The sequence below is a fragment of the Dicentrarchus labrax genome, unplaced genomic scaffold, assembly GCF_905237075.1.
Source record: "Dicentrarchus labrax unplaced genomic scaffold, dlabrax2021, whole genome shotgun sequence".
Classification (NCBI taxonomy): domain Eukaryota; kingdom Metazoa; phylum Chordata; class Actinopteri; family Moronidae; genus Dicentrarchus; species Dicentrarchus labrax.
In genome coordinates this window covers 26792808-26820326 of record NW_026136704.1, presented here as the reverse complement: position 1 = coordinate 26820326, position 27519 = coordinate 26792808, and the positions used below count along the sequence as shown (strand labels likewise).

General features: G+C 40.8%; 1 protein-coding gene across 2 annotated transcripts in view; it reads right to left on the bottom strand.

The window, feature by feature from the left end:
* The window catches only part of tiam1b (TIAM Rac1 associated GEF 1b), a 43013-nt gene extending 15947 nt beyond the window's left edge, over nt 1-27066 (bottom strand). The window contains exons 1-7 of one of the 2 annotated variants that reach the window (XM_051399450.1): nt 26883-27066; nt 6418-6508; nt 5389-6310; nt 3935-4391; nt 3326-3498; nt 2858-3082; nt 1169-1354 (exon numbers count right to left, since the gene is read on the bottom strand). In XM_051399450.1, coding sequence (XP_051255410.1) covers nt 1169-1354; nt 2858-3082; nt 3326-3498; nt 3935-4391; nt 5389-6300 — 1953 coding nt within the window. In that variant the 5' untranslated portion in view covers nt 6301-6310; nt 6418-6508; nt 26883-27066. Of the gene's footprint in view, nt 1-1168; nt 1355-2857; nt 3083-3325; nt 3499-3934; nt 4392-5388; nt 6311-6417; nt 6509-16902; nt 17040-26882 lie in introns of those variants that run through there. The other variant, XM_051399451.1, reaches the window with a different exon arrangement.
* Nucleotides 27067-27519: the final 453 nt, after the last annotated feature.

The following is a 27519-nucleotide window of genomic DNA, read 5'->3' as shown; positions in this document are numbered from 1 at the left end:
TATACACCATATTCTAAATGACATAAAAGACCAAAGTAGATAAGCCATTAAAAGAGCCAATAAAAAGGAAGTCTTTAAGGGACACACCAAAAAGACAGTGATCTTAAATGAATGAATGAAATAACGAAAAGGGGTCACATGGGCCTTTATATGATAAATAGTTAACATTTAGGTATAGAGCTGTCGTTTTACACATGAGCACTGGGCACATGCAGATTTTTATATAACCTGACATTTCTAGGTTATTCATTTGTGCAAAAGCAAGAGTAAAACGGTCTTATAAAAGGGTATTTTAATGCTGAATTGGGCATTAAAAAGCATTTTGCATGTAAGACTAAACATGCTCTGTAGTTAAGCTAGGCAATCAGTCTGTCTTTTTTTGTTCCGTCAACTTTTGTCAGTCCTTTTTGGACATAATGCTGATACAGGTATTTGTGGAAGTGGGAGCATATTAGAGAGTGGAACAGAAGGGGGGAAAAAAATAAACTAAAAAAAAAGAGTAGGAGAGAGCTGTTAGATAGTGTCTTTTGTTAGACATCCCACCCTGCTCTCTTGTAGCTCAAACACCCATCTGCTCCACAGCACTGCGTTGGTGGTGTGGGAAAAAAGTACTTCACTGATCTGCAAACATATCTCTAAAAATCAAATAGATGTTTTCCTGTACTAGCAGTGCTTTTAGCTGTGGAGTATGTAACCTCCGTACAGCAGTGGGAGGCCAAAACTGAACCAAAACCACCCAAACAGGCGGCCCCGCATGAGACCCAGGCTCCAAAATAGTAGTCATTGTGGAAAAACATGGTTTGACACAACACATTTTAGTTTCTGGAATCAATTGCCCTGCCAGGAGAGTCGGTGTACTCAGTGATGACAATGTGTATTTTGAGGGAGATTTTGTTCTTATAATCTAGGGAACTTCTTAATATAGGGGCAGCATAATATTTAGAGAGATTATCCTACAACTGAACGGTTAAAGGTTTGATTCTTGAAACAGCTTCAGTTTGTCTTGCTGAAATATACTTGCCATTGAAGGCTCCAGCTACTGTAAACACATAAAAATGTAAATGCATGCAAAACACATTTTCAAAAAGCGTATCATGGCAATGCTACATAAAATCAGATTAAATAAGAACATTTAATAAACATGAAGACACAAAGAGGTGATATTTACCAGTGCATGGAAGGAAGAGACAGAGAATATACCCAGTCGGCCCATTGCCAGCTTGGTGGGACGAGAGGCAAAGGCCAGGAGGCGTTTGGGATTGGGCAGCTCTCCTCCCTGCAGGCTGGCCAGGTAGCACCTAAAGCGGAATAGATCCATGTGAAACTGCTCCAGGTTCTGCTCCCACAGGAAGATCTGCAGAGTGAGGGGAACACAACGACACATCCAGTTAATTGTTCATCAAGACACTTGTTTGTCAACTTCAGATGGAGATGGAGCATCTCCACTCTCCCCTTAGAAGCTCTGTTACCACTTTGCTCAAAGTGTTGCCAACCTGCACTCTCTGTTCCTAATGGTTTGATGTTTACTGGGGCACTAGAGCAGGACATTGTGATTATTCACTGGGCCGTCCCCTCCCAGTCACGGTCCTGCACTGGTGTTTGGAAGAGGCAGCCAGTGCCATGGCGGAGGGCTCTGTATCACTGCCAAGTAGCCCAGAGACGAGAAAGAAACAATACTGCACATTCCACTGGCAGATAGAGGCTGGGAGCATTTCAGCTTTCTAAGGAGCAGGCCTATATCCATTCAGCTCTGCACAATGTGAAACCTGACACTGCCAAACAGAACCGCTCCAACCAGTCACTACCTAACTTACCAAACAAAGGCCATTTGATCTCCCTTCTCTGTAAACAGACCTATTAAAGACAATATGAGCTTTGCAATTAAATGAGAGAATGGCAAGCTATCGACCGGTGCCAACTGCATACTGTGTTAAAAAACAAAAAGCAACTTTGTTCCGATAGGTGTGTAGCATCAGCAGCCTCTAGAGGATGATTCCTCTGAGATCTGTTACTTAATCCCCTGATACCTCTCCCTGCTTCTCTGTCCATCTCCAGTTTCTTGCCTCAGAACCACTTTGGGAAACAGATATTGAAATTTACATGTGATACCTCTAATTAAGCAACCAATAGACAACTTGAACATGTTCTGAAAACAATAATTGTTATTGTCACTATAGCTGTGGACCACTATGAGTGAAAAACATCTTGAGTTCTATAGTAGTTTGCTTCCTATGAAGTTGAAGTTCATCCTGGATCAAATCTCCAACGCTATGAGGTCTAACAGTTGTGTCAACACTCAGAAAGAGCAGCGGCAGGAGGTTGATGACAAGAGCTCTTGTGTTGATGAAATACTCCATGAGCTTTTCTGCTACTGTACTAAATAAAGACGAAGCTTGTCTTTGATTTTTCCCAATGTATTCTAGCTACAGATGTGTTCTCACATTTAAGGAAGTTGTGCTGTCCATTAAGTTTCTATATTTTATTTTCTCTTTGTATTTAAAGTTATATGGACACAGGCAAATGGTGACAAAAGATGTTTATTACCTGTACTACTTGACTGGTCAAATTTAATGTTTAGACATTATCCTCTCAGAATATCTTACTCTAAACTAAAGTTAAATGGGAAAACATAAACAGGAAAATGTTTTTGTAACCTGCATTAACGAGACTGCAACAAAAACTTTTACAAAGTTTTAGTACACACACACACCAAGTTCCCTGACTTCCTCAGAGAATTAATCAAATTTTCAGACTGAGCATAAGTGAGCATAAGACTCAGCAAAATCACTAAAAATTGCCTGACATTTGGGAAGTCTGTGAGAGACAAGCTTAAGTGAGAAAGGAGAATAAAACCTACTTGATCCAGGATTGTCTTCCTCTTCTTGGTGTCAGTAACAGCAGACAGCTGCATGTCTCCCATCTTCTTCATCTTCTCATCCATGTCTATCTTCTGCTCCAGCTTCTTGATTTCTGCGCGAAGCAGGCGCACCGTGTCCTCTCTGTGGTGCTGGCGGGCAACGGCAGTGGCACATGCCGAGTGGATGGCTGTAATCCAGTTCTCCAGCTCTGTCTGGCTGCAGGTCTGCGTGGGGACAGACGGCAAAAGGTCAGAGGTTAAACAATAAAACCAGCCTCTTGACATTCAAAATAAAACACTCTTCACTTGGGTTTCCTGTGTTGATTCACTGATAATTATAATAGCAAATCAGACCTCAAAAGAGCATGAAAGCAAAGAAAACCAAGTACATATAGGTCAAGGTAATAGTTGCCCATGGGTAAATTTGTACTTATTCACAGACCAGATGACATTTAAACATTCTCTTACCTGAAACAGAAAAGCATCTCCCAGGGAGTTGCTGAGACAGAACACAAAGTCCTTTTTAGGATGCTCTGGTACAGCCTGAACAATACTGTTCTCTACCCAGATGGCATGCTTGGGAATACTGTTGTTGTCGATCCCTGAACGACCATCCGTCTCATAGAAGAACAAAGTGCAACCTAGAAAAATTAAATAAAAATGTATTTATTACATTGCAGCACATGCACTTGCTGGCCCCAATCTCTAGGAAAGAATAACAATTTTTACTAACAGCCAGATTTTCTCAAGCAATTTAATTCTGCTCTCCAGTGGCCAACATTAAGAAGTGCAGCATGCCTGACTTATCAATGATGGAGGTATCATGATCATTAGTACTGATTTGATTTCAGGCCCAGTCAAGTGGCATAAAATTTGATAATGAAGTTTGCATCATGCTTGAATTAAAGCTTGGTTTACTGAGTTTAGTTGAAGTTAGATTATGTATTTCTGCATAAGCTACTGTATGTCAGCAAAAAACTAAATATTCATCAAAAGCATACTGTGTTAAAAGGGCTGTATTAAGATTATGGAAGAAATAAAGTGTAATCTTATGGACGCATTGAGGGCATGACAAACCTTTCAGAGAAACCCAGTAACTCTTCCACTTGCGCCTCGTTGCTGACTCCACTTTCTTGTTCTTCTTATGTACAAGAAAGTTCTTCACGGCAAGCCTACCAGCTTTGCGCACCATCCCCTGGGCAACGCTGAGCAACGGGTCAGACTGGTAGGCGGAGCTCATAGTGCTCTGCTCGTCACTCAGGGTGGACCCCGCCTCCTCCAAGCTCTCTGTCTGGCAGGAGCTCATCTCCAGCTCCTGACGAAAGTTCTCATACACACCCTGAACACACTCGCTGGCCGCACCACCACTGCTGCTACCGCTGTCGCTGCCAGCGAACATGCTCCTGCCGGCCGCCGAGCACACGGAGAAGGAGGCTGACATGGTCTTGTAGCGTCTGGACTGGTGCTCTGCCTCCACCGTCACCCCGTCGATGCCACTATCTTCATACTCGCTGCCCTCCCCGGCTGTGACATCCTGCATCGTGGCAAAAGCACAAGACAGGTGAGATGGCATGGCACCCACGTCGTCTTCATCACTAAGAAGGAAGCCAGTAACAACTCCTACCCTGACTGAAGACTAAGCTGTCTGTGTAGACAAGGATAGAGCCATGCTTCTAAAGTAAACATGTTGCAAAAATTACAAATTCCTAACAAGAGTCCATGGGTTGCTGAATCCTGAGGTTCTCCTCGAAATTAATTACTCACAGCAAAGAGTCTGCTGTTGTGTGAGTACAGCCTGCCCTCCCTGTGGCACCGCAGGGTCTGCCCTCTCCTACCCACATGGCCAAAGGCTCCTGGGAGATGAAGGGGGTTTCACTGAGTTTGGTATCTCCATCTGGTCACATGACCCAATCATGCGCTCCAGAGCTCCATTCACTAGGGTTGACGGTGCCCCGCAGTGACAGGGCCACCATACACGTTTTACTGTTACACTCTTCCACAGGCCTCCCCTCATTATCATAACAAAAGAGTGAGGCATTTCAAACGGGGATTGACTTTAAGCTCTGTACCCCCCTCCCTTCCTGTCATCGCAGCCTCTTCTCCCAAGAAAAAAACAACAGTTTCATCAGGAAGCGACACATCGGTCCCCTGACATAAGCTTTCTTTTTACACTTGATCTGTTTCAGCAGCTTATTATCTGTGAGGTGAATGTAGCAGAGGAAATACTCAGACACAATTGGGGGTGGATGAATGAGGGGAGCTGTCTTATTGATGATGCCACCAGACTACATTAACATTCTGCACAGCTTTTCATACTCTGTCCGAGGAGCATAAAAGGAGTTATGATACAGCTTCAACTGTTCAGGTCCCTGACATTTCACTAACTTAAGAGAGTATCAAACAGACATAAATATGCTATTCACATTATCATGGATGGGGGAAATGGTTTATGTTTTTTTATGAATTGTGCCATTTGAGCCAAATTATTGGTGTAAAAGATCAGTACAATGTGAAATTGCTCTACATCTTACCTGTATAGTCTGCGCCCTCCTGCCCTGCATACTGGCACACATGGCAGCTTGGTGGCTGCTCAGGCCTTCAGAAAGGCAGTGGGAACGTCGACAGGGGAGGGTGTATGCACCATAGGTGTTCCCATCCTCCTCTGATGGAGAGAGCATCTTATCATCCTCTCCCTCCCTGATTGCCCTGTTGCAGTCATGCCACTTGGCATAGCGGCGTTGGGGTTGCTGGCGGGCAGGGTTCTTCTGGCTATATAGCTCATCAAGGGAGTTCGCCCTGTCAGCTGAGTCTGTGGGGCTGGACTGCAGGTGGCCTTTGCAGTCAACAAAGTCCCTCTCGTTGGCTGTGTCTACAATCTCTTCTGTGCTAGTTAGGTGCTCTTGGCTGAGATCAGACAGGGAGAACTCCAGGCTGTCATCTCGCCACATGTCTGCAGACTTAGACCTCTTCTTCTTGAAGCTGACAGTCTCCTTGGAGCCGTCCTGAGTTTTCTGGAAGTATGTTACCTCGCCCGTGTAAGCATCTTTGTCTAGCACCTCCTCTGCAGTGGGGCCAGGTAGGGTTATGTGCATGGTATTCATGTGGACAGAGGGATTTGCAAGATCATTGTGAAAGGACACAGGCCGCAGGTTCATGGCCACACGGTCCACCCAAATGGGGCTTCCAAAGTCTGGGAGAATATTTGTCTCATTGAAGGGCTCCAGGCCATTGTCAGCTAGGGATTGTGGGATACTGGGGGTGCTACTTGAGCGCGTGCTCGTCTCAGAGTTCCTGTGCTCTATTTTCCCTGATGAAGCATGCCGAGAACGTCTGGACTGCTTGTTGGAGATGCGAAGAGACCGAGACATGTGCTTACGTGACAAATAGCCATGTTCGTTACCGTAGAGACCATGGTCCCCGTTCTGGCTCTCCACATTACCCATGACTCAGAGGCTAAACAGAAGACAAAACATTTCAAATAAACTTCAAAACAACATGAAGCCAATATAGAAAAATGAAGTTTCATTTCTAACAGAAATTGTGTGTGAATGTTATCCTACCTGCAGGACCGTAAGGATTTTTCTGGCATTTTGTTTGTCACTGAATCTTCAGACAATTTGGTCCTCAGCTGTTGGTACAATCCACAAAAATCTGAAAACAGACATCCAGATGAGAAATCATATCAAATGTGGAAAGTAGTTTAGTGGTTTTTGTACTTTTGTAGCCTATTACAACTTGTATATCAACTCATTAAGTCCCTGTAGGAAGCGTGCATAGTCACATGGACGTGTCCCCTAAAACACTGGTGCTGGTCAGAAAAAGAAGTCAGTGAGTTGACATAAGAAAAGCAGAATAGTGGAACAAATATAACTCGATCCTGCCTTATGATGTTGTTTCTTCGTTATATACTTTACTGAAAAAGGAGCAAGTTTTGGTCAAGCCAACTAGATAAACACCACTCTCAGTTTGACAGAGGAAGTGATCCACTCAGCCCCTTTCAACATGCACAGGGGTTGTGTGAAGTGGAGGGGATGTAATGACGATATGAGCATTGTGACAGCCTGAGTGAACATGAGTTATTCAGAGCTGAAGTGAACCATCCATGTAGTGTTGTTGTCTGTTCTCAAGCACTAACTCCTGCATTAGATAGCTTTGGGAGCAAGGGGGGGCGGCACATAAGTTATGACCATAATGCACATTTGGACTCCATCTACCTGCCTTCAGGCTGAACAGCCTGCTCCAAAAAAAAGGCACTTTTCCATGCCTGGGACCATCAGCAGATGGGACAGGAGATTAACTAACTACATTGCGGCTGTTGTTCCTCCTGATGTGCGTTCCCCTCCTTTTAGGACAGACCCTTTGGGGGGGTGCAGTGTTTTCCGTGTATAGCCGACGCAGATGAGTGGGAGCCCAACCCTCTGCTGCTGCATGCACTCAGGCTTACTGTGAAGAGGGGCGTTACGTAAACTAGAGCTGACCCCATTTTCTACCGTATGTTTCCCCCTTTTCCCACTTCATTCTGCTCACTCATCAGCAATCACTGGTACTGCAGTGCACAATGTTTGATGTTGATGGAGGTCCCTTTGTTTTCCCTCTATCCCTGGAGTTTATTACCCGTTTCATTCAATAATATTTGTTAGAGAAAAAGAGAAGGAAGGGGAACAGAACTATGAAATGCCATTGCACTCATTACAGGAAATGAGATTCACCGAGGGACACAAACATGCTAGCATAAACATTACACCAAGGGCTACTTCTAGGCTTGTTTGTACACTTCCCTGGACAGTACCCTTTATTTTTTCATGTGTAAGGTGAAAGTTTAATGGCCCAGCAGATGTCATCTCTGGAGAGAAACAAAATGTCCAGTGTGTTTTAGCCCTGATTGCCACTGTGAGGCCTACAGGGCTTCATAAAACTGTAAATACAATAAAATAAAGCACAAGAATCTTTTTGACAGGTCTAATAGTCAGTGTTTATGGTTGAAGTTTCTGCTATTTATAGGGGAGCTTAAATATGTTGCCATGCTGGATTTGCTAATGTTCTCAGTGGTTTTTCAATGTTAATATGATGGGAAATTGGCCAGAAATTAATTAGACTGTTTCAAGCTGAGATGAGGGGCTTAAATAGCAGAAGATGTGGTATTCACAGTCGGTACAGTTAAGGCAACCCACTGAGCAGTGACCTTGGATTTTACAGCATAAGCTCACCTTTTCAGGCCTGAAATATGTGAACAAATCAGAATGATCAAAATATTAAGTACACGAAAATAGCTGATTATTTAGGCAACACTGTTGAACTGTACATTGTATGTCCTTTCTCTCACACGGACATTCCCATCTGGATTAAAAAAGACAGCAGGAAAGTCTGAGAAAAGTAAAACTGTGTATAAAAATTTGCTTAAAAACTCATGAGGGAGAGAAGTCAAATTAGTGGTCTAGTCCAAGTCCACTCATCCACTATCAAATCAGCACATTAATAAGAGATTATTTTCAATCTTTCACACAGTACAAACAACTCCTTGTTTAATCCACAAGAACAATATTAGTTTGAGCTTTCTAAAAAAGAGAACAGCTCTCTTTACAGTAAAATATTTCTTGCAGTAGGATCCTGATAAATCAGCTGGCAACTTTTGCGAAGAGATAATGGAACACTGATTCCCTCTGAATATACCAAAGGTTTTAAGATTGAAGAACATAGATAGTTAAGAGGCTGGCCTGGAGGAACTCTTGAAAATGAATATGTACAAATAGGCATGCATGCTTGAAATACAAGGATATTTAACTGCAGCAGTTACCAGAATATCTGAATACAAGGCTAAAATGGCCTCAATTCCCTAACACTATATTCTCTAAAGCTGCAATGCTGCTGGTGCACAGAATCCATCATCAGCTCTTTATTAATACATGAGGAAGAAATGCCAGCGTTGGAAAATATGTTCTAGAGCACCAAATCCCCAGGAACAGCCAGTGGGTTCTTCTAGAAATACCTGCTAACACACATTAGTAAGTTAGTGCCCATGTCTCTGTCTTGTATCTTAACAACTGTCTTTTAAACACAGCTAAAAAATAAATGCAAATCAACAATTAGATTGGAAAATGTTATCAGTAATATGGCAGTGTGACAGAGTGAGGACTCGAGTAAGTGGGTCATTTTCAGCAAGCTGCATAAGAGCACAGGACAGCAGAAGTCTGAGGATTCATTCGTTACAAGCCCTTAATGAAATACATAACCACAGGAGATTCCAGCCACCCACAGATCACAAAGAAGAATAGTTTTATTGTGTCTCAAGATTAGCAACACAACAGCTTCAGGGAAAAGCACAAAAATTCACCACAACTAACACCACTTTAGGAAGTCAGTACATGAAAAGCATTAAACTGTGCAGCTTATGTGCAAACATCCAATTCATAAAACCCAGTTCACATGTTGTCACTGTCCTGCATGTGTTACACAGTAAATGCTACATTAGTTCACACTATACTAAATACTGTGTATGTCAAACTGTTCTTTTTCTTTTTTTTAACCAGCATCTACTTTATTCTTGGAAGTGAAATGCCACTTTATTTATTTTTTCCAAACTCGTTATCGAGCCCATCAGCTTATAAAAGTATTAGTAAATGTTGGGACCAAGCCAATATTTCCTCTATTCTCACAATGTTACAAATTGGAGGAGGAAAATGTTATCTAAACATAGAGGCTTTAGGTTTGGTCTTTTCCCTGTCCCCGGTGGCAAAAATTTGGATTCATGGTAAGAAAAGCTTCAAAAATGCATGACAGTATTGGAACATAAATGTCACACATTCTGATTTATGCCCACCACTTCATTTCACAACAATGTTGATGATATCTGAAACTGTTTTGGGAGAGTCATGTTCATAATTCTATTCCATGCATCGTGGGATTTTGTCACCCCTGAAATATGTGACAAGCAGATTTAAGGTCCTTTTGTTATTAAAGACCACTTAAAAGCCCAGCTTATACAAATACTTGGGCCTGTTTGAACAGGAACATGGGAAAACTATCCCCCCACCTGCTCTTCTTCTCCTTTAGATCCCCATGGACAAAAATGTGAAGTTGTTTGTATCATTTAAGGATACAATGAAAATTCTTGCCCCACAGCCAAAATATGACTTATGGACTCTCAAAACCAGGTAAAACCTAATGACAGTGTGAAACACCTGGTCACACATTCCTAGTATTTTGAACTTCATGTAGAAAAAATACAATACTGTAATACTGCAGACAAATCTTAAGATAACAAATGACTTAGCTGCATAACCCACTGAAACCAGGCGCATAATGTGATAGAAGATACAACCATAAATGTGGGCAATCTGATTGTGACTCTATATGTTGCTCTGACTCTTGCAAACACATTCCTGTCATTTAACCTAACTACACTGGTGAAAGGCAAGAATGTACTGAGCTGACTAGTTACAAGCTCCAACACAAAACCCTGTAATCTGAACACTCCAGTCTCTAGAGATAATAACACAGGTAGTTGTATGGAGGAGGGGGGTTACCACTAAAAGACAGCTCACATATCCCCGATGATATAGAGTCATATGCTTCTGTGCGAATGGAAGTACCAAACAGCAAACAGAAATCTCTTGTTCTCATGACTCATTTTCTGCTCCCGAGTGTGCTCAACTGTATTTGAGATTCTATTAGGCTAGAGGGAAATTTAGCATCAACAAAAGCTTGCATCCTCTTTCAAATGTTCACATCTGTAAAAAAAAAAAAAAAAAACATCCATACCAGGGCAGCATTTATTTGGGATGCTGAACAAAACAAGCACTTCCTCCGGTCTTTATTTAATAGTTGAACTGAAAACTATATAACCACCATCATGTAGCCAAAAAGTATTTTTCTAACTTGGATCTGTAGCCCTAGAAACCCTGAATAGCAGACAGCTGGAAAGGGGTCTTTCAATGATAATGAAAGCCTCAAACTTGTCTTGGAATAGCTTTGTGCCAAGAAAGTACCATGAAGCAATGGGCTAGCCAGCATGCGTCTTATTCAGCAAAGATTTATACTGCCTTATTCAAAATGTATATGTAGAAAAATGAACAGGTAAAGTAATGTTGGCCCGAATAATTCTGCCATTGCTTACATATGCCATCTTCAACAGCAACTCTATCTGTAACAATTTAATTGACATAGTAGCAGGTAAAGCAACATTATATGAAGAAAAACAACATATTTCAGCAAAAACAGACAATGTAAGCCGAACCACACAGTTATTTTAATTTGCTGCAGAATGGATTTCATGTTAAGGCGATGGCGGCAAATTCTGCTGTTGTGTGTAACCTGTCTGACCCCGTCATGAGAGGCTCAGGTGGTCTTGTGTGGAGGGACTTTATTAATGTAGCAGAGCAGCCTTTAGAAGGATGCCGGCATGCAGAATAATGGCTGTCCGTACAGTTGGCGTGAGACCTGGCATGACAACTGCAACCACTGGTAAAAGCTGAATAATGAACAAGCTAAAGCGTATATTGTTAATTTAATATATTGTTCAGTTTTGTTACATTGGCACTTGCTGTTACTACATTGTGGCTACAATGACATTAGTCAAGACACATTTTTGAATCTAAACATGGGTCAATATAAGGACCAGTTCAGATAGAGGTGACATATAGACTGCATTGTTTGTCCATCTTGAGGATTGCAACAAATAAGCCCTAATTGTGCAAAATATGCATATCAATGCCTTAAATGTGTAATTTTAAAATTGAGCTATACTATTTGCAATAAATATGCAGGTACTGATTTTGGAGCCCTTTTGGTGAGCAGCAGCTGGTGTTGTTTAGCCTGGTGGCACCTTTGTCCCTGCCAGTGTTTTCTCTAGGGCACCACTGTGTGCAGAGGTCACTGCTTCTGCTGGCGTTAAGGCTATATGAGGTTTGTATACAGCAGATGCTGCAGGTTTTGTTGGGTCAACTAATCTTGTGTCCACTCTATAGGTTCAAGAAGATTTAGAAAGCTTCCATGGCCACTGGTAAAAATGTATCGATGAAGATTTATTTTAAAAGTACAGATATGACCTCATATTTTTGGCACATTATTATTGTTACATTATTGGCCACATTATTTGGCAATGCCATAAGCAGTAACCAAGAGTAAGTCAATCTTTTTTCCTTTTAACTGTGGATCCTAGTTATTGTGCACTGGCTTTACCAGCAGATGTGTGAAATTATCACTAAGATAAGATATACATTTAAAGAGAACCAAGCAATATAAATCTCACCTATAAATTGATGCAGTAGGATGCAATACTGATATGCTTTCCACACTGGCTCAAGATACAAGATTTTGTGATGTAATTAAGTGCCAGAGTACTTTCATCTCTATCATCAATGCCAGCAATGTGCTAGTCCAGAGGATCACAACAGAGGTGCTATCAGACCACATCCTGCCTACGGCTATTTAGCCCCTCATTGACAACCTTTGAAGTTCTTAAACAGCTGTTAATTGGAGGTATTTGTGAGCCACAGACTACTGTTAAAACAAAGGGGGGTGGATACAGGTTGTGGTTATAGTAATTCCTCTGACTATAGTTCTATGGGGGAAGAGATCTGTGGTTTTTAATCTGGTAAAGGGAATAAGGGGATTTCCGTTAAAACTACAATCTACTATAAGCCACTTAATGAAATAAAAAGAAGTCTGAAGTAGTCTGATAAAACCAAAAAACATGTACAGAGAAGCTACCATGTATTACTTGCTCAGATTAAAGGGCAACTGACAATACTTTTTGAAACTTGTAGGTTTATACACAAATCCATCCCCATTAGTGTGTCAGATAGATAAATGTAAGGCCTCCTTACTGCCTTTGATGATTTGGATTTTCCAGAACAAAGTAATTCAGTTGAATAGCTGAATTTAAACAAATGTTTTCAGTAAATTAACCTTCCATTTCTTCTGTCTTCTTCTTCAATTCCCCTTTCCTAAATCATACTATGAGAGCATCAATGATCCTCTCACCCACTTTTCTGGTAGCAGTTCCTTTCACAGCTTTTAGATTTGGATGTAAGCAAAAATAAAAATCCCTTGAAAGTAAATCAAATGTAATTCCAAATTACGTTAAACTTAAATCATATGTTGAAGAAATGTTCAGGTAGTGACAGAATTGCAAGAATACAAGATTAATACTTGAAGCCGTCATCTGGGAAGTGCATAGAAAATGCTTCATGTAATGAAAAAGGCTCTGTGACAAAATATCACAACCACAATCACCAGAGACTTTCATGAGTTGACCTTCTCATAGCCTGTTACTGTCACTGTCAGTGAAAAGGTCTCCCCTGGCTACACAGAGCATCAAAACTGGTCTGCCTTTACATGCTTCACATTCCAGACTTTTACAATTTGCTCCTCCACAGTCTGACTCCAAACACACCCAACAATTTTCCCCTCACACGAAGAGCAAATGTGCTTGACAGTTTTATGATTATAGATTTGTGATCAACGGTATCATTTAATCTACTGAGCACTGGCACAGGATGATGTATATGAGAAACAGCTGTGAGCTGAAATAAAATATTGGTGAAAACTACAGTGATATACAATATAAACAGTGTAATATATCCTCTCCTACAACTGCTCTGTCTTTACTGGTTTTCTCATTCTGTTTTCAGCTCAATAGTAAGGTAGGATTAATAATCAGCTTGTGGGTGTTGATGTACAGAAAAATTTAAGTAAATAAACTATATGCAACTATAAGGGCACATCACTGGAAAAATGTGGGTAATGAAAACTTATGGGACAATATTTTGCAATAGAGAAATTTAATGTCAGTAGGAGATGCTCAAGTATATTTTCTAAATCTGAGGGAGTGAACCATTCAGCCTTGGTCAGCACGCTTCCACTGAGCCCAGCTGGCCTTGTAATCTTTGCATTACATAAAATTAAAATCTTTTCTATTGGCCTGCTCATTTTCAGTAAGCCAGCAATACCACAAAAAAACATTGAATGGATGTTGATGTCCTCAGACCAGAAGCCAGTCCACTGCTGGGTAAGCCATTCATTTACCAATCTCAGAATGGCAGCTGACTTGTCTTTGCCTGAATGTCCCTTTTGCTGGCAGCAGAATAAACACAATGCCAAGGACATAGAGGAGCGACAATCCTGCATTGGAAATGTGTTTTCTAAATCTGGTTCACTCAGGATCTTCCTCCACAGAGGCAATCATTTGCTTTCAGGTCAGTGAGTGGGAAGATAGTTTGAGTCAGTTCCTTTGTATGGCATCACAAGTGCAGGCACACAATCTAAACTCAAAAATCAAATCTGGATTGATTTAAACAGGCCCCACATCTTTTTGATTCCAATATTAATGAGCGGGAAACATTTTAGGTTATGTTGCAAATAGATACTCAAGAGAGAGTATGCATAATCCTGGTAGACCAGATGATGAGATGAGACAGCATCTGTGTGTTACTGAACTCATCCTTAATGTAAAAGAACAAGTTTCCAAGTAACACTAGTGCACCCTCTTGGACTGTTTTGTTCTTTCATAAATTGCATGTCCACGGTTTACATGCACTGAGGAGATTTTATCTAAATCATATCTGTAGACAGATCCCGTGGAGAAGTCACCCCTGAGCACCACCTCAACCATAACACCCCTGGAGCTCCCAATTCCCTACAGAGTTGCATTGTGCACTGAAGCAGAGCCGAGGTGGATCCTGATACACATGACTACACAAAGCTGGGTAGAAAATGTGTCCACTTCCTCCAAGCGGTCCTGATCACAGTTTCCAGTCCTCTTTTATTGCCCTGTGGTAAAATGTCATTTAGAAAGTCACATTACAGCTGGAGTCCTGTACATTCCAGATTGGTAGTAAACATTCTGTTTTGTGTATCTAAGCAGGAGGATACTTGCATGTAGAAGAGGCACTCCTAATACCATTAAGGACCATTTAATTAAGTTAAATGTAAGCACACTTTTAATTTCAGCAGCAAAACGTAAGATAATAACTGTTTCATATCAAAATAACTATGTACAGCTTGCTGCCACAGACACACGACTGTGGCAAAAATGATATTTTACTGCAGTTAAATATTGTACTTCCACAAAGCTCAGTGGCATGCAAACGTTAAGTCAAACTTGCAAGTGAAAGGGGCACCCTGGTAGCCCAGCAGTCTACAACACATGCCCAAACCATCACATATTTATATACATTATGATAGTATTTTCCCCATTTCTCCATATTACCTGGCACTCTCCTTTTAAAGTTTGAAATACCTCAAATATATGAGATTAAGAGTACAAGCTGTTCATGCTCAATTTCTTTCCAAATTTGATATCTATACATTATAAATATCACTTATTCTTACATTCAGCACATCCCATGGCAGTATCTCAAATGGCAGACCTAACACATTCAGTTCTGAGATGATAAAAATCATAGTTTGACTGTGCGCAATATAAACAACTGGCAGCTGAAGCTCATGCAGCTCCCCACTCACATTTGACTGGAGAATGTGAATTTGAGAGGAGACAAGGGTGCATGTGCCTGTGCCTAAACTTTAACACTAATGTCCAACATAACACATTGTTTTTTTTGTTAACCATATAAAAAAACATTACTTTTATATAGTACTGCTTGCATTTACACTGAGCAAAGACAAACAATCCAATATCCTGGGTAATAGAGATAGCACTTCCTTTCATGTATCACAGTTTTGTCCAGAGTGTTTTCTTAGCTCTTTGCTATGTTAATGTAACCACAGCAGTAGGCTACACATCATATGCTACAGCCAGAAGAAAATGCAGTAAAGTATGGTGGTTTGAGTTGTGTGGTATGAAACAGAGTGACTAGAAAAATCTCATTGTGGAGTTGCATGTGCCGTCATGCTGAATTCTGCTCCATATATAGTCTAACTTTTATAATAAGCTAAGTATCTGAAAGACCACCTGATCCCAGATGAACTCTGCTGGCTTGTAAATCTACAATATATGCTTTGTTCTACTGCACACTGCCTTTCAATTAAGTAAAGCTTATGACACAAGACCATGTAAACCAATCTGTGATTACAATTATTCTCCTTTTAGGAAGAGGGAATCTTTTTGTTAGGTTGAGGTTAGGTAGAATGAGGACATGTCTTCCATTGCATGTGATCTTCATATAAAGCTTTTAAAAAGAGAACTCAGAGTTTGTTTTTTAAATTTGCTTTCCTCCAGTCATAACAGGAGCATTGTCAAGATTTACAAGACTGAAAGCCAGAGCCTGACCTCCTGTCCTGCTAAGCCTTGAACGGTCAATACATTTCCATAACTATGACACCAGATGACCATTTCTCGCCCCTCTCCCCACCACAGGAGTCACACAGCTTTCAAACACAAAGCCGGGATTTTAAATGAACTCACACATCATAAAGTCCTCCAGCCCCCCTCCAGGATGCGCTCTGGGAATTCTCCTTGACTTTGACCACCTCTCACATTTGCAATTCATCATCTCTCTTTCTTAGCATCACAAAACCGACACCACCACCACCAATGCTTTGTCATTACAACGACACAGAAACAAGCTGCATTGTTTGCGTCTGGCAGTGAATGGAGAGCAATACAATGGCTCGTTGCCTGCAGTTGTAGGTAAAGTTGTGCCCTTCACAGGAGTGCTACAGGTACAAACATGAGGTGGAAACCCCACCCTAAACACAGGCTGTGAAGACCCCCGGATATGGTTACAAAACACAAAAAAAACATGAAATTATAGAATTAGAGTGAGGAAATGCCAACACAGATAGAAACTAATGAAAATCCTGCATCCAGAGAAGATAAATCCTGGAAATACAAACCCTCAAGGCCCAATATATTCAAAAGAGCATTGGTTCCATCTAAAAAATTAAATATACTCTGAAATACACAGAAACCTATGCTTACAGGCCAAACATTGACTCAGTGCATTATTGGTGGTGTTATTTCGCACCTCTTCTGGAAAGTGGGAGGTCTGGGGATGGCCAGCCATTTGTCTCTTCCATCTACTAAAACAACCAAACACACATTTGCAAAGAGGCAAAAACACACAACAGCAAATGCAATGACTTACCTTACTGTAAACAACCAGGAAGTGTCACTTCTACTTTCTGTCCCCACAGTAGCCAAGATAAATCCCACACATGACTAAGAGGGAAATTTTAAGCTCTACATGAGGGGATTATTGATACTCCTCCTGCTGTCCACAGCAGACTGACTCCTACATGCAAAGATGAGTTGAAGAACTGAGGGAAGGGGAGTGACTGTTTGTAACCCCCCTCCTCCTGCTGACTCTTTCACACTCTTCACTCCCTCCCTTCTTGCTCCCTCCTATAATTCCATCCCCCTAAACTACAAACCTACTGCCAGCAGGAATGCGTGTTCCCTCCCTCGTCTCCTCAGTAATTGCCCCTCCACTCCCCTATGAGAAGCATTATGTTTACACTAAATGTTGTAGCTTTTTATTGTACAAAAACCAATAAGATCAACAACTGTCAGATCCAGATCTGCATTTCTCGATCTTGATCATTAGCAGCTTAAATATAAACGTCATCTCATTTTTGGCTTAGTAAGAAAATAATCATGCTTTCATCTCTTTTCTTTGTGGTTCAAAAGCAGGATTTGTATTCTGGAAAATGAAACAAATGTTCTCTTCGCCTCAAAGGCAACAAGGGCTGAAAGGTTGCAGTCTTAATGTGTTGTGGTGCATAATTTGGAACATTCAGCAACAGCCCAAAATGGACCTGTGAATGAGGGAGAGGCTGGACTTGCTGTTGTCATAGCACCAGTGATGTCATGTGGCTATCACGTCAGCAGTGACAGTGGTGCCGGATTCATTTTGAGATGATGGAAGCGGCACAGGAAACAGGGGAGACAGGGCACAACAATGTCTGTTAAGCTGCAGCCTGCATCATGTGCTCCAGAGGCAGCTTTGCATGCACGCTGAAAGTAAAACGTGTCCTGAGCTAGTCCAGGGTGTAGACACCCTGACAACCCTGCAGAGGAGAGACAGAGGGAGCACTGAGCTTAGTCTGTCTGAAAGGAGTCTAGAGATTGGAGGGGTGAATTGCCATGTCTAGACTTTGCGATGACTATGACCAAAATAAAAAGCACTCAGCACCGTGGTCAGACTGGCTTCCTCTCAATGTATCTTCATGTCCTGCCAAGGTTGTGACCCTGATATTAAACTAAATCACTGGGTTTTCATAGTGAGGACAGGAATGTCTGGTCTACAGAGGGAACCAGACATAATAACCTGGGTTCTTATCAACTCTGAGCTCTCACGCAGGTAATCTGTCAGAATAACAGCTTTTTCTTTGATGTTTTGTGCCAAATTGATACAAATTCCACACACACAAAACGCACTGTGCGCCAATTTCTTCTTTTCAATTAATGAAACAATTTGTTGGGACACAATCCAATGAAAACAAAAAACTTGGAAGCACAGAATACGATCTGAAAACATGACGTCAAGAAAATTGTTTTTGTGTATTTATGTACTTCCTGGATGATTGTTTTTTACAGTAGCAGCTAAATATTAACCTTAAGTGACTTCTGTTGCATTCACATAGGTGTTTATTTGAAAAGTTAAATAAATATAACTTTGTCACATAAAATGAGATCTTCTTATCTGCTCATCTCCCCAGCCAAAAAATACTGGAACAGGCAGCAGCGCAACAAATGCGTCTACCAGTGAAATGTGGGCTAATGCTGAATCCACGTCTGCTCTCACCACAGGCATTTCAGAAATGTAGATTGCTTGCATGGAGCTCAGCTAAACAAAATACTCTGCTTTCTCATCACCGGGACAAGGCTATTAAACCCAGTGCTATCCGCACTCAATTTAGGAGCTGATTGAATTGGACATCCAATACATTGACAGGCCATTCAATACTGCTGGAGCAATTTGGCAGGTGAGACTACGGTTACAGATCCACAGAAACACTTCAGACTGCTGATGCTGTCCAGGTGTCACAACCAACTGCAATCACTGCCAATCACCTTCAGCCAAAATGAACGGGAAAACTGCTGAAGGCAGAGGAACGACAGAGATCCATTTGGCAGGATATGCAACAAGTTCACTAAATGTGACTCTTCACAAAACTACAACAATCTGTTTTACCTCAAATGTTTTTGTTAAGGAGATCTTAACAAAATGATCTTATTTGAATACAGTTACCACATTTTTAAGTCAAAATTTGCACAAGAGTAAAGTCCACAGTTCTTCCAATGAGACTTATTCCCCCTTTATTTTTGCATGTGTCCTGCCAGTAAAACAGCTGATGCTGCCACCATGCTTCATGGTAAGGATGGTGTTGGACAGGTGATGAGCTGTGCCTAGTCTTCAACAGTAACAGCCTCATCTTAAAAGGAGATTGGTTACACCAAACTGAGGTTTTAGTGTCACTGCAAAGAGGCTGGGGTGATAAACATTCCATTTTTTTTTTTTTTTTTTTTTTAACCTGTGTGTAGGATTTAGTGGCATCTAGCGGTGTAACTGCAGGTCACATTTTCCTCGCTTCACTCTACCTCTTCTGGGCATTAAGGAAAAACTATGGTAGCTGCAAAAAATGCAAACGCCCCTATTCAGAGCCAGTGTTTGGTTTGTCCCTTCAGGGCTATTGTAGAGAAATGGATTTCTATATTCAAGAGATTATACACTAACTAAAACATACCTATGAATCAATATTATATTCAATTTCTGTCAATAAAGCCATGTAAATGTTAGACACTGGACTAATTAATTTCTAACTATAAATACAATTCTAACTTGCCACACTTGGGTTACTGCATAGGTCAGTCACAACAATTCTTACTTAGCTCTGATGTGAGGCTGTTAACATGATGAAATGTAGAAAAAGTCAACAGTGTTTAATACTTTTTTCAAGGCACTGGAGCCTAATGTGTTCCGCCTAACACGCTGAATCACAGTGCGGTTCCCCAGAATAGCTTTAAATAAAAGGTCAGTTAATAATTGACTATGCAATGGTTTATTATAACAATTCTGAGTAGACCACAGGATGTCACATCATTCAACATGATGTAGCTGTGATGTTAAATTGTCCATTGTGTAATGTATTAATTTGAAGGACATACTAAGGGATACAGTGAACAACACTAGTGATCAAAACAAACATTCAAGCAAAATTATATTATAGTGTAGCAGCATGACTTTGATGTGTGTGTAAATCTAATGCCTTTCATTCAATACATTGCACCACAATATGGAAATGCTATGAATTATGTCCAGTACAATAAAGCCACTCATGTCTATCAGCAACAGAACAGCTACAAAGCCAAAATGATTCCTGGTCTCACACCAATTAAACTCTCAATTAACATACAAGGGATGAGTATTGCCCGCCATTATGCATCAAGATGTAGATTCAACAGCATTTGTCTGTTGATTCGATCATCATTCTCAGAACTGTACACAGCGCTACTTGTCTATAAATATAAACTGTGCATACGTCACATTAAAGCTGATTTTACTATTTAACAAGGGAGTGGCTGTGTGCATCATTTGGTATAGCATATGGCTGCTATATTAATGTATAACAGTGAAAAGAGCATCCATCTACACAGGAGTTCAAGTGTTTATTTTCTTGAAGGTCTCCTTAATCACAACAACACATGTCCCCCCGGTGTCCCTCTGAGGAAACAGATGATCCATTGTACTGAAAAAGAACACCATGTTCAACTGATATCTAAAACAGAAAAATGCAACTGTTATGCAAGACATGAAAGCAGTAACCCTAGCCCGGGTAGAGATCATTAGCAGAGGATCCAGTGGTCTCCAGCAGTGAGTTGCCTCTCAAGAGTCAACATCAAAGACACCGGTATAGAGAGGGAAATGATTCAGAATGCAGAGAAAAAGCTGGAATTGACTGGTCAGGACTGAACCTATACAGCATTGGTAGCTCTCCAATACTAGTTAATAAAAGATGCTTGGAGCATATTGAAGTGCGGTGGTCTGCACTTAACGAGCTGCTAGGTAGGGTCAACTATATACTGAGCTAGTTAAACAAAGCACACTGGCCATATTTTTGCCTCCAAGAATTTGTGAACTGCATGAAAATGTCAGTAAGCACTGATTTACAGACCAACAGACGTCAAGAATAAAATTGGATTCAATTTGGCTAAAAGGATAATCACATATCCATTTCTTCAATAGCATTTTAATTAGGGCTACAACTAAGAATTATTTTCTTATCAATGAATCAGTTGATTCTTTTTTTTGTCTATTAATAGTTAGGTCTTAAGAAAAGAAAAGAAAGAAGTGATTGTACCATCATTTCTGAGCATCTTTAAATTGACTTGTTTTGTTTGACAAACATCCCAAAACCCAAAGATATTCAACCTATGATATAAAATAAAATAACAGAACAGCAGCAGATCCTTATATTTCAGAGGCTGGAACCCGCAACTGTTTGGCATTTTCCCTGCATAAATCAGTTTAAACGATTATGCAATAATCAAATTGTAAATTTCCGGCAGTTGACTATTTGATTAATTTAACCAATCATATCACAATTACTTATATAATTCCACATCTAGGACCTGCCTTGCACTAAAATAGTAATAATTTAAATGTAAAACAAAGATTATACTTTGACTTTTGTACCAAATAATGCCCTGTTTTGATTTTGAAGTCTAGACATCTTTTGACCAGTGTACCACCAAATAAATGCTCACTGAGTGAGGTTCAAATGTACAACCAAAAATGTGCTATGCCACTTCAAATACAAGCAAACAAGACGGGCCCTGAAAAGTTCTTGTTTATGATTGATAGCGCGGTAAAGTTAACCCAACTCCGGCCTTCCCAAAGTGACTCATAGCCTCTGCAGTTTAGTGCACTTAGCATCTATTATTCATCCCAAACCACAAGGCTCTATCAACCATGTGAACACCATGTGCATTTCTGACAGCTGGTCATACGTTCCTGCTCACAGCTCAGAAATAGGAGGAGAAACAGAACTTTGATGAGCCCTTTTAATTCTCATCTGTCACGTCTTTCCAAACCCCATGACCATTGTGATAAGCACCAGTGGAGAGTACCAGGAGAGTGCTACTGAACACCATCCACTAGTCTGCATACGCACACTGGCCTCTCACTTCAGAATAGTAGCCCACTGTAACTGGAACAGGATCTTTTTAGAAGTAACTTTTCCGAGGCTACCACAACCTCAAAGGAGGCTTTGAAGCTCGAGTCAATACTCGATGGTGCAGGCGAGTCGACTTAATTTGTGGGGAGCACTTGTTTGCTTGTTTCTAAAGGTGCAAGCCACAGCATAGGGTCTATTCATTTTTTACTTTGATAAGAATATTCATTTAGATTCATAATAATTCATGAGAAAACCCACGTCTTCATTATGCTTGGAAGTCATAATGATAATACTACAAAATGCTTCTGCAGTGGTTAGCTGAACACAACCCAATCTTTCCTCATATTATATGGAGCACATCATAGTCACTATTAGTGAAGTGCAGCACTGCCCAAGGGGTTGTCCTCTGGAAAGCATCTGGGATCCAATCTTGGCAAGCCATCTAGGTGCTTTTCCAGATTATGCTGACTGTCAGCGCATCATGAATTCATCATACATGACCTCACTTTGTCAAATGCTGGAATATGTGGCAGCTTCCAGTCTTCTGCAAGTGGTAATAAATGAGAAAAATATGCAAGGTTTTTTAAAATGTATCTGAAATATTGACAGAGAGGTCAAAGATTCAGCGAATCAACTGTTTAGCAGCCCATGCCCAAAACAGAACGATACTACACTCTCTGACTGTGGAGAACAATGGGATTTGTCTTTTCAACTGCCCAAAGATGGTGGAAGACAGACTGATACAACGGCACATCAATAGTACTCTCTAATGGAGACAGATGTCCTGTCAGGAGGAACAAGGGAAGGCCGAGCTCTTCTTGAAACTCAATACAACATGGATGTAAACAGAGCGGGAGAGGAAAGTATGGTCGTCCTTCATTCATCAACTTGGGCTGGAAAGGGAACAGAGACTGCTTGATTTGGAAAAAAAACTCTCCAACAAACTCTTAAAAGAGATGATCCAATATAGATGTGAAAAAATTACTCATCACTTCTTGAATGTGGCTGCAACATGAAATCTACCTTGCTTGAATATAAGGAACGTGTTGTTCTGTGCAGAAAGAGAGCAGACAATTCTCACAAGACAAATTTGGCAATCAGCCTGTGCGTACTGCATTCTAAACAAGAGTCTGGACAGAGAAGACCACTCACAGCTGCAACATCAACAGTGTTACACAATGTGGCTGCTCCATTGCATGTTTTGTGCGGGAGAAGTCCACTTCTACATTAAAAGTAATAAAGGGTGATCCAAGTTCTCATTTTACAACTGTAATACAGAGGGGAAGTAAAATGTCTGTCCTGTAAAATACAGCCTGCAAACATGTTAGGGCTACTTGAGTTTTTCCATTTTATGCTGCTTTATACTTCCATTCCACTACAATGTGTAGGCAAATATTGTACTTTTTTCTCCATTACTCCATTTATCTGATACTATGGATACTCTGTTTCTAGTAACTTATAAATCAACTAATAAATTATGATGTATTATTACAGATTAAGAGAGCGGTGTAAAGTAATTCAAATTCATTCCATCTTTACTAGCTGCAACATTAAAGTGATGAGCAAATTAATGCATCAATCATTACAATGCAGTAAAATAATATTTATTAATATGAAATGAGACACTTTCACTTTTGGTACTTTAAGTGAGACTACAAAGTGGTGACAGACAGACAGCACGCATGAACACCCAGCACACTTAAGGTTAAGTTATTTTCTCCATGAAAGATTATGCGTTTTTACCAAAATCAGTGAAGTTTTAAAGTTGTGTTTCTGTACAGTAATCGATGAGCCCCAGCGCCCAGAAACACTCCGGCGTCAACCATTTTCCCAACCTAATTCTTGTCTCATTTGTGGTCTGACAGTTACTTTATCAAATTCAGTACTTGATATCAGCATTTTCCAAGCTAATGTAGCTGTCATATATACTTAGTGATGTGTGACGTAGTGCCTTATAGAATTACACACTCGTCGTTCTGACCAGTGAGTAGGAATGAAAGAGGCACCGCTCTCCCCATTACAAGTCAGTTTACTATCAAAATGATTTTAAAAAGGTAAAATAGTTGTATATTGTGCCTTAAGTGAACAGTAGAAAGTATATATGTGGTTTTTCAGCATTAAAACCTGACAGGCTGAATAATGGCTATTAAGATGATATTTTCCTACCACATCTGGAGGCATGTGTGCATGCCACTGAGGCTCAGCTCAGTAGTCTTGTAGTAAATCAGCCACTTAACAGAATGACACAGCCTAAGTTTCCTGGTGGGAAAGATTTCCAACTTCTGTACTTAATATTTCCATAACACACCTCCTCTTCCTATTTGCTGATTGCTTGTATGACTTGACTAAATACCCTAAGCCAATACTGGGATGCAAGTGATTTAGCACAAATCTAACAGTTAGATTTGTTACAACAATAGAAACCATAGATTTTTCAAAATCACAAACCACTGTTAGTAATACAGTAAATAGTAGTGAGTTTGTATTTTGAATGAATGGTCTGTGTTGGTGTTATCACCCTTGGCTCAGTATGTTATTCACTTGACACTAAGCAAAACACTAGACTGTCTTCAGTATTTACTTTGCACCACTTCTCAAAGGAATGAAGAGTTACATGCAAGTGGGATGGAAATGAATAATTCACAAAGAGCACTTGTGAGGGTTAAATTATGCGCATTTCAAGAAATCAACTGTTTGGTAGTACACTGCTGTACACGCATGAAGAACAAAGTCATGGATTGTACAAAAAGCCAACAAATCACCATATGAATGTGTAGACATTCTTTCATGTGTGGCTACGCTAGTTGCTACACTGCTTCAAGTTGGTCTAACATTTGAGATCTCTGAGATGAAGAGTTACAGAGTGTGGACACAAGCCAGAGGGGAGCAAAACTGGTTACAACTTGACCACACAACAGACAGATAGAGGGAGAGGTCTCTGTGCAGGCATGTCACATAGGTAGTCTCAGGTTACTACCCTAAGGACACATCACCAAACACTGAAGCCATTTTGCTTGATGCTAGCTCCACAGCATGGTTGTTTTCTTCCTGTGGATCCCTACCACAAACAATGTATCCAGGCTGCTGTTTGGGTCATGCATAGATTCTATGTTCTTTAACCACTGCAGAGGACACCTTTGACAGGATGAACCTTACCTCTGCCAGGTTAACTCATGCTTTACATAACTTTTAGGCCATCCACTGAAATAACTAATTCCCAATATCACAAACCAAACATAATCCAAATTACATTAATCCACTCAAAAACAACTGTGTCTTTTGAGAATAAAACAGTGACTATTAAGTTTTTTGGGATATATTTTGACAAAATAATGACTAGATGGATCAATAAGGGGAAAAGTGAATTTAAAAAAGGGTTAGTTTGCCAAAACATATTTTTGGCAGCTAAAAAGTAGGATTATGCTATTCACAATGTTGTGGCTTCTGCAAAAATATATATACATCTCTGATAATTGATGAAAATTATGGAATTTTGTCTTTGTCTTGATGCCTACCTCTGGTAGAAGTCAGGAGCTTTGTGTGGGATGTCAACGTGGGGACAGAAGCAATGCATTTAACCAAATTATATGACTGGAATGCATATGGGCGGACAGGCTCAAAAGCTAAAATTTGGGATAGAATCACTATAAGTGGTGCCACACAACTACAGTTTTTAAACAGGTAATTGCTCTGCTTACATTTCACTGAAGGGAAACTTGTATCACTGAAAATCCTGTAGTTGTTAACCGTTTTGTGCTGTAGCAGTTAATATATTTTCTCTTGTGTCTTAATCCCTTTGATTGTTTACCATGGCTTGTTTGTAGACCAGTCAGGTCATACTAGAGTCACCATAAATACAAGCTGCTGACTGAGGAAAAACTGTACCTTACCCTCCCAGTGGTGGGGTTATTTGTAGAAAAACTCCATTTCTCTTGGCAGCACAAATTGCTCATGCAATTCTTATCTATATAGTCTGCTTTACAAAAGCTGACTGTGCCAGCTAGTTAATGCTCAGTTTCAAAAGACTGAATAAAAACATTTCAGTGTCATGATGCAGCATTGAGTCTTAACCTGCTACATCACTACACATTCTCATTAGTTTATATAGTCACCTGTGCACTGACAGTTTAAGATGATCATCACAGCCACACAGCAATACAACAGGAAGGAAGACACCACTTTCAGCAGGAGACAGTGACGCTGCAACAAACTTGACACCATAAGGTCATTGGAGTAAAGCACAGCAGCACAAATGAGCTATCGTCTTTCAGTTGAGTCACCTGCACATGATCTGTTTATTAAAGCAATGTGCAAATGCAACAACAGCGCTGCTTAAGCTGTACTACGGGGAAAGAATAGATAAAACGAGTCCGATTAAATGACTGCTTCATTCAACAATTTACCGCACTGAGGCCACACACGGCTTCTCCTTTCCACAACAGTAAAAATGACCACAGAGGCGTTCAAACACCTTCAAGGTATCACGGCGGAGTCCCCGTGTCTGTTTTTCCTGCAAGTCTTGTCAAACCAACATCCTACTGCTGATGGAAAGCGACATTTGTCAGTAGAGCTGCTGTGCAGGTTGTGCATTCATGTACTGGGATGGACAGTGAAATGCGTGGACATGCACATTAACCCTGCTGTATGTCCTCCGTCATTCGGGCTATATGGCTGTTTCTACCCCCAAATCACTGATGTTTGACTAAATTAATCGGCACCAGAGGCGCGACATCCCGTGTACAATAACACAGCTCGTCGGCCTTGTCCAGTGGACCGCACCGACCGCCTCAGTGCGGCAGCGTCTGTCACCTCTGATAAACTTGTGTGATTGAGTGACGCGGTCATGCATGTAGACGGCGCTAGGACCACGCGGAAGCATGATCGGACATCGAGCATAATTTATCTTTATCATGATTAGGACGGCGTGCTATCCGGTCTCCTTACATACCTGTCACCGCCAGCGTCTGGACCTGGCAGCTTCCGTCCTGACATTGAAATCTTCATGTTTCACACGCCGGTGTTGCCCATCCGCGTCTCCGACTCCTGCCGCCTCTCCAAGGTCTGCTTGTCCACGGACCATGCGTGTTGTTCCCACACCGCTGAGAGGGGCGGAGCCCACCTTCCTTGGAGACGGGGTGCAAGTGGATCATGAGAATGCCACTTATTTATTCGCAGAGCCAATCAGCTGCGGTTCACCTCGAATCGGCATTCAATGAAATGTGAAATACACAGCAGAGGCTTATGTGTTTAGTTTTTATCATCGTGTGAACCAACACAGATAAATACGTGTATGATAACGCATTGTTTAAATGCTCATTGGTGCAGTCCGCCTGTGCATCCCATCTCCTGCTCCCGAACATACAGATGCTTTTTGAGCAAATGAATGCGACAAGAAATGTGATAAGAGACTTAGGTCTAAGCTGACTTCTATTTAAACAATCAACAATGGTTTAGGTGGCAATACTAATTCATATTATTATCAAGATCCCATAACTAAAACCTTTGAAATCATGACTATGTTTAATGAGACAGGAAGGTAAACTGCAGATTAGTATGTTTGTATAGCTGTATGCTTCACAGAAGAT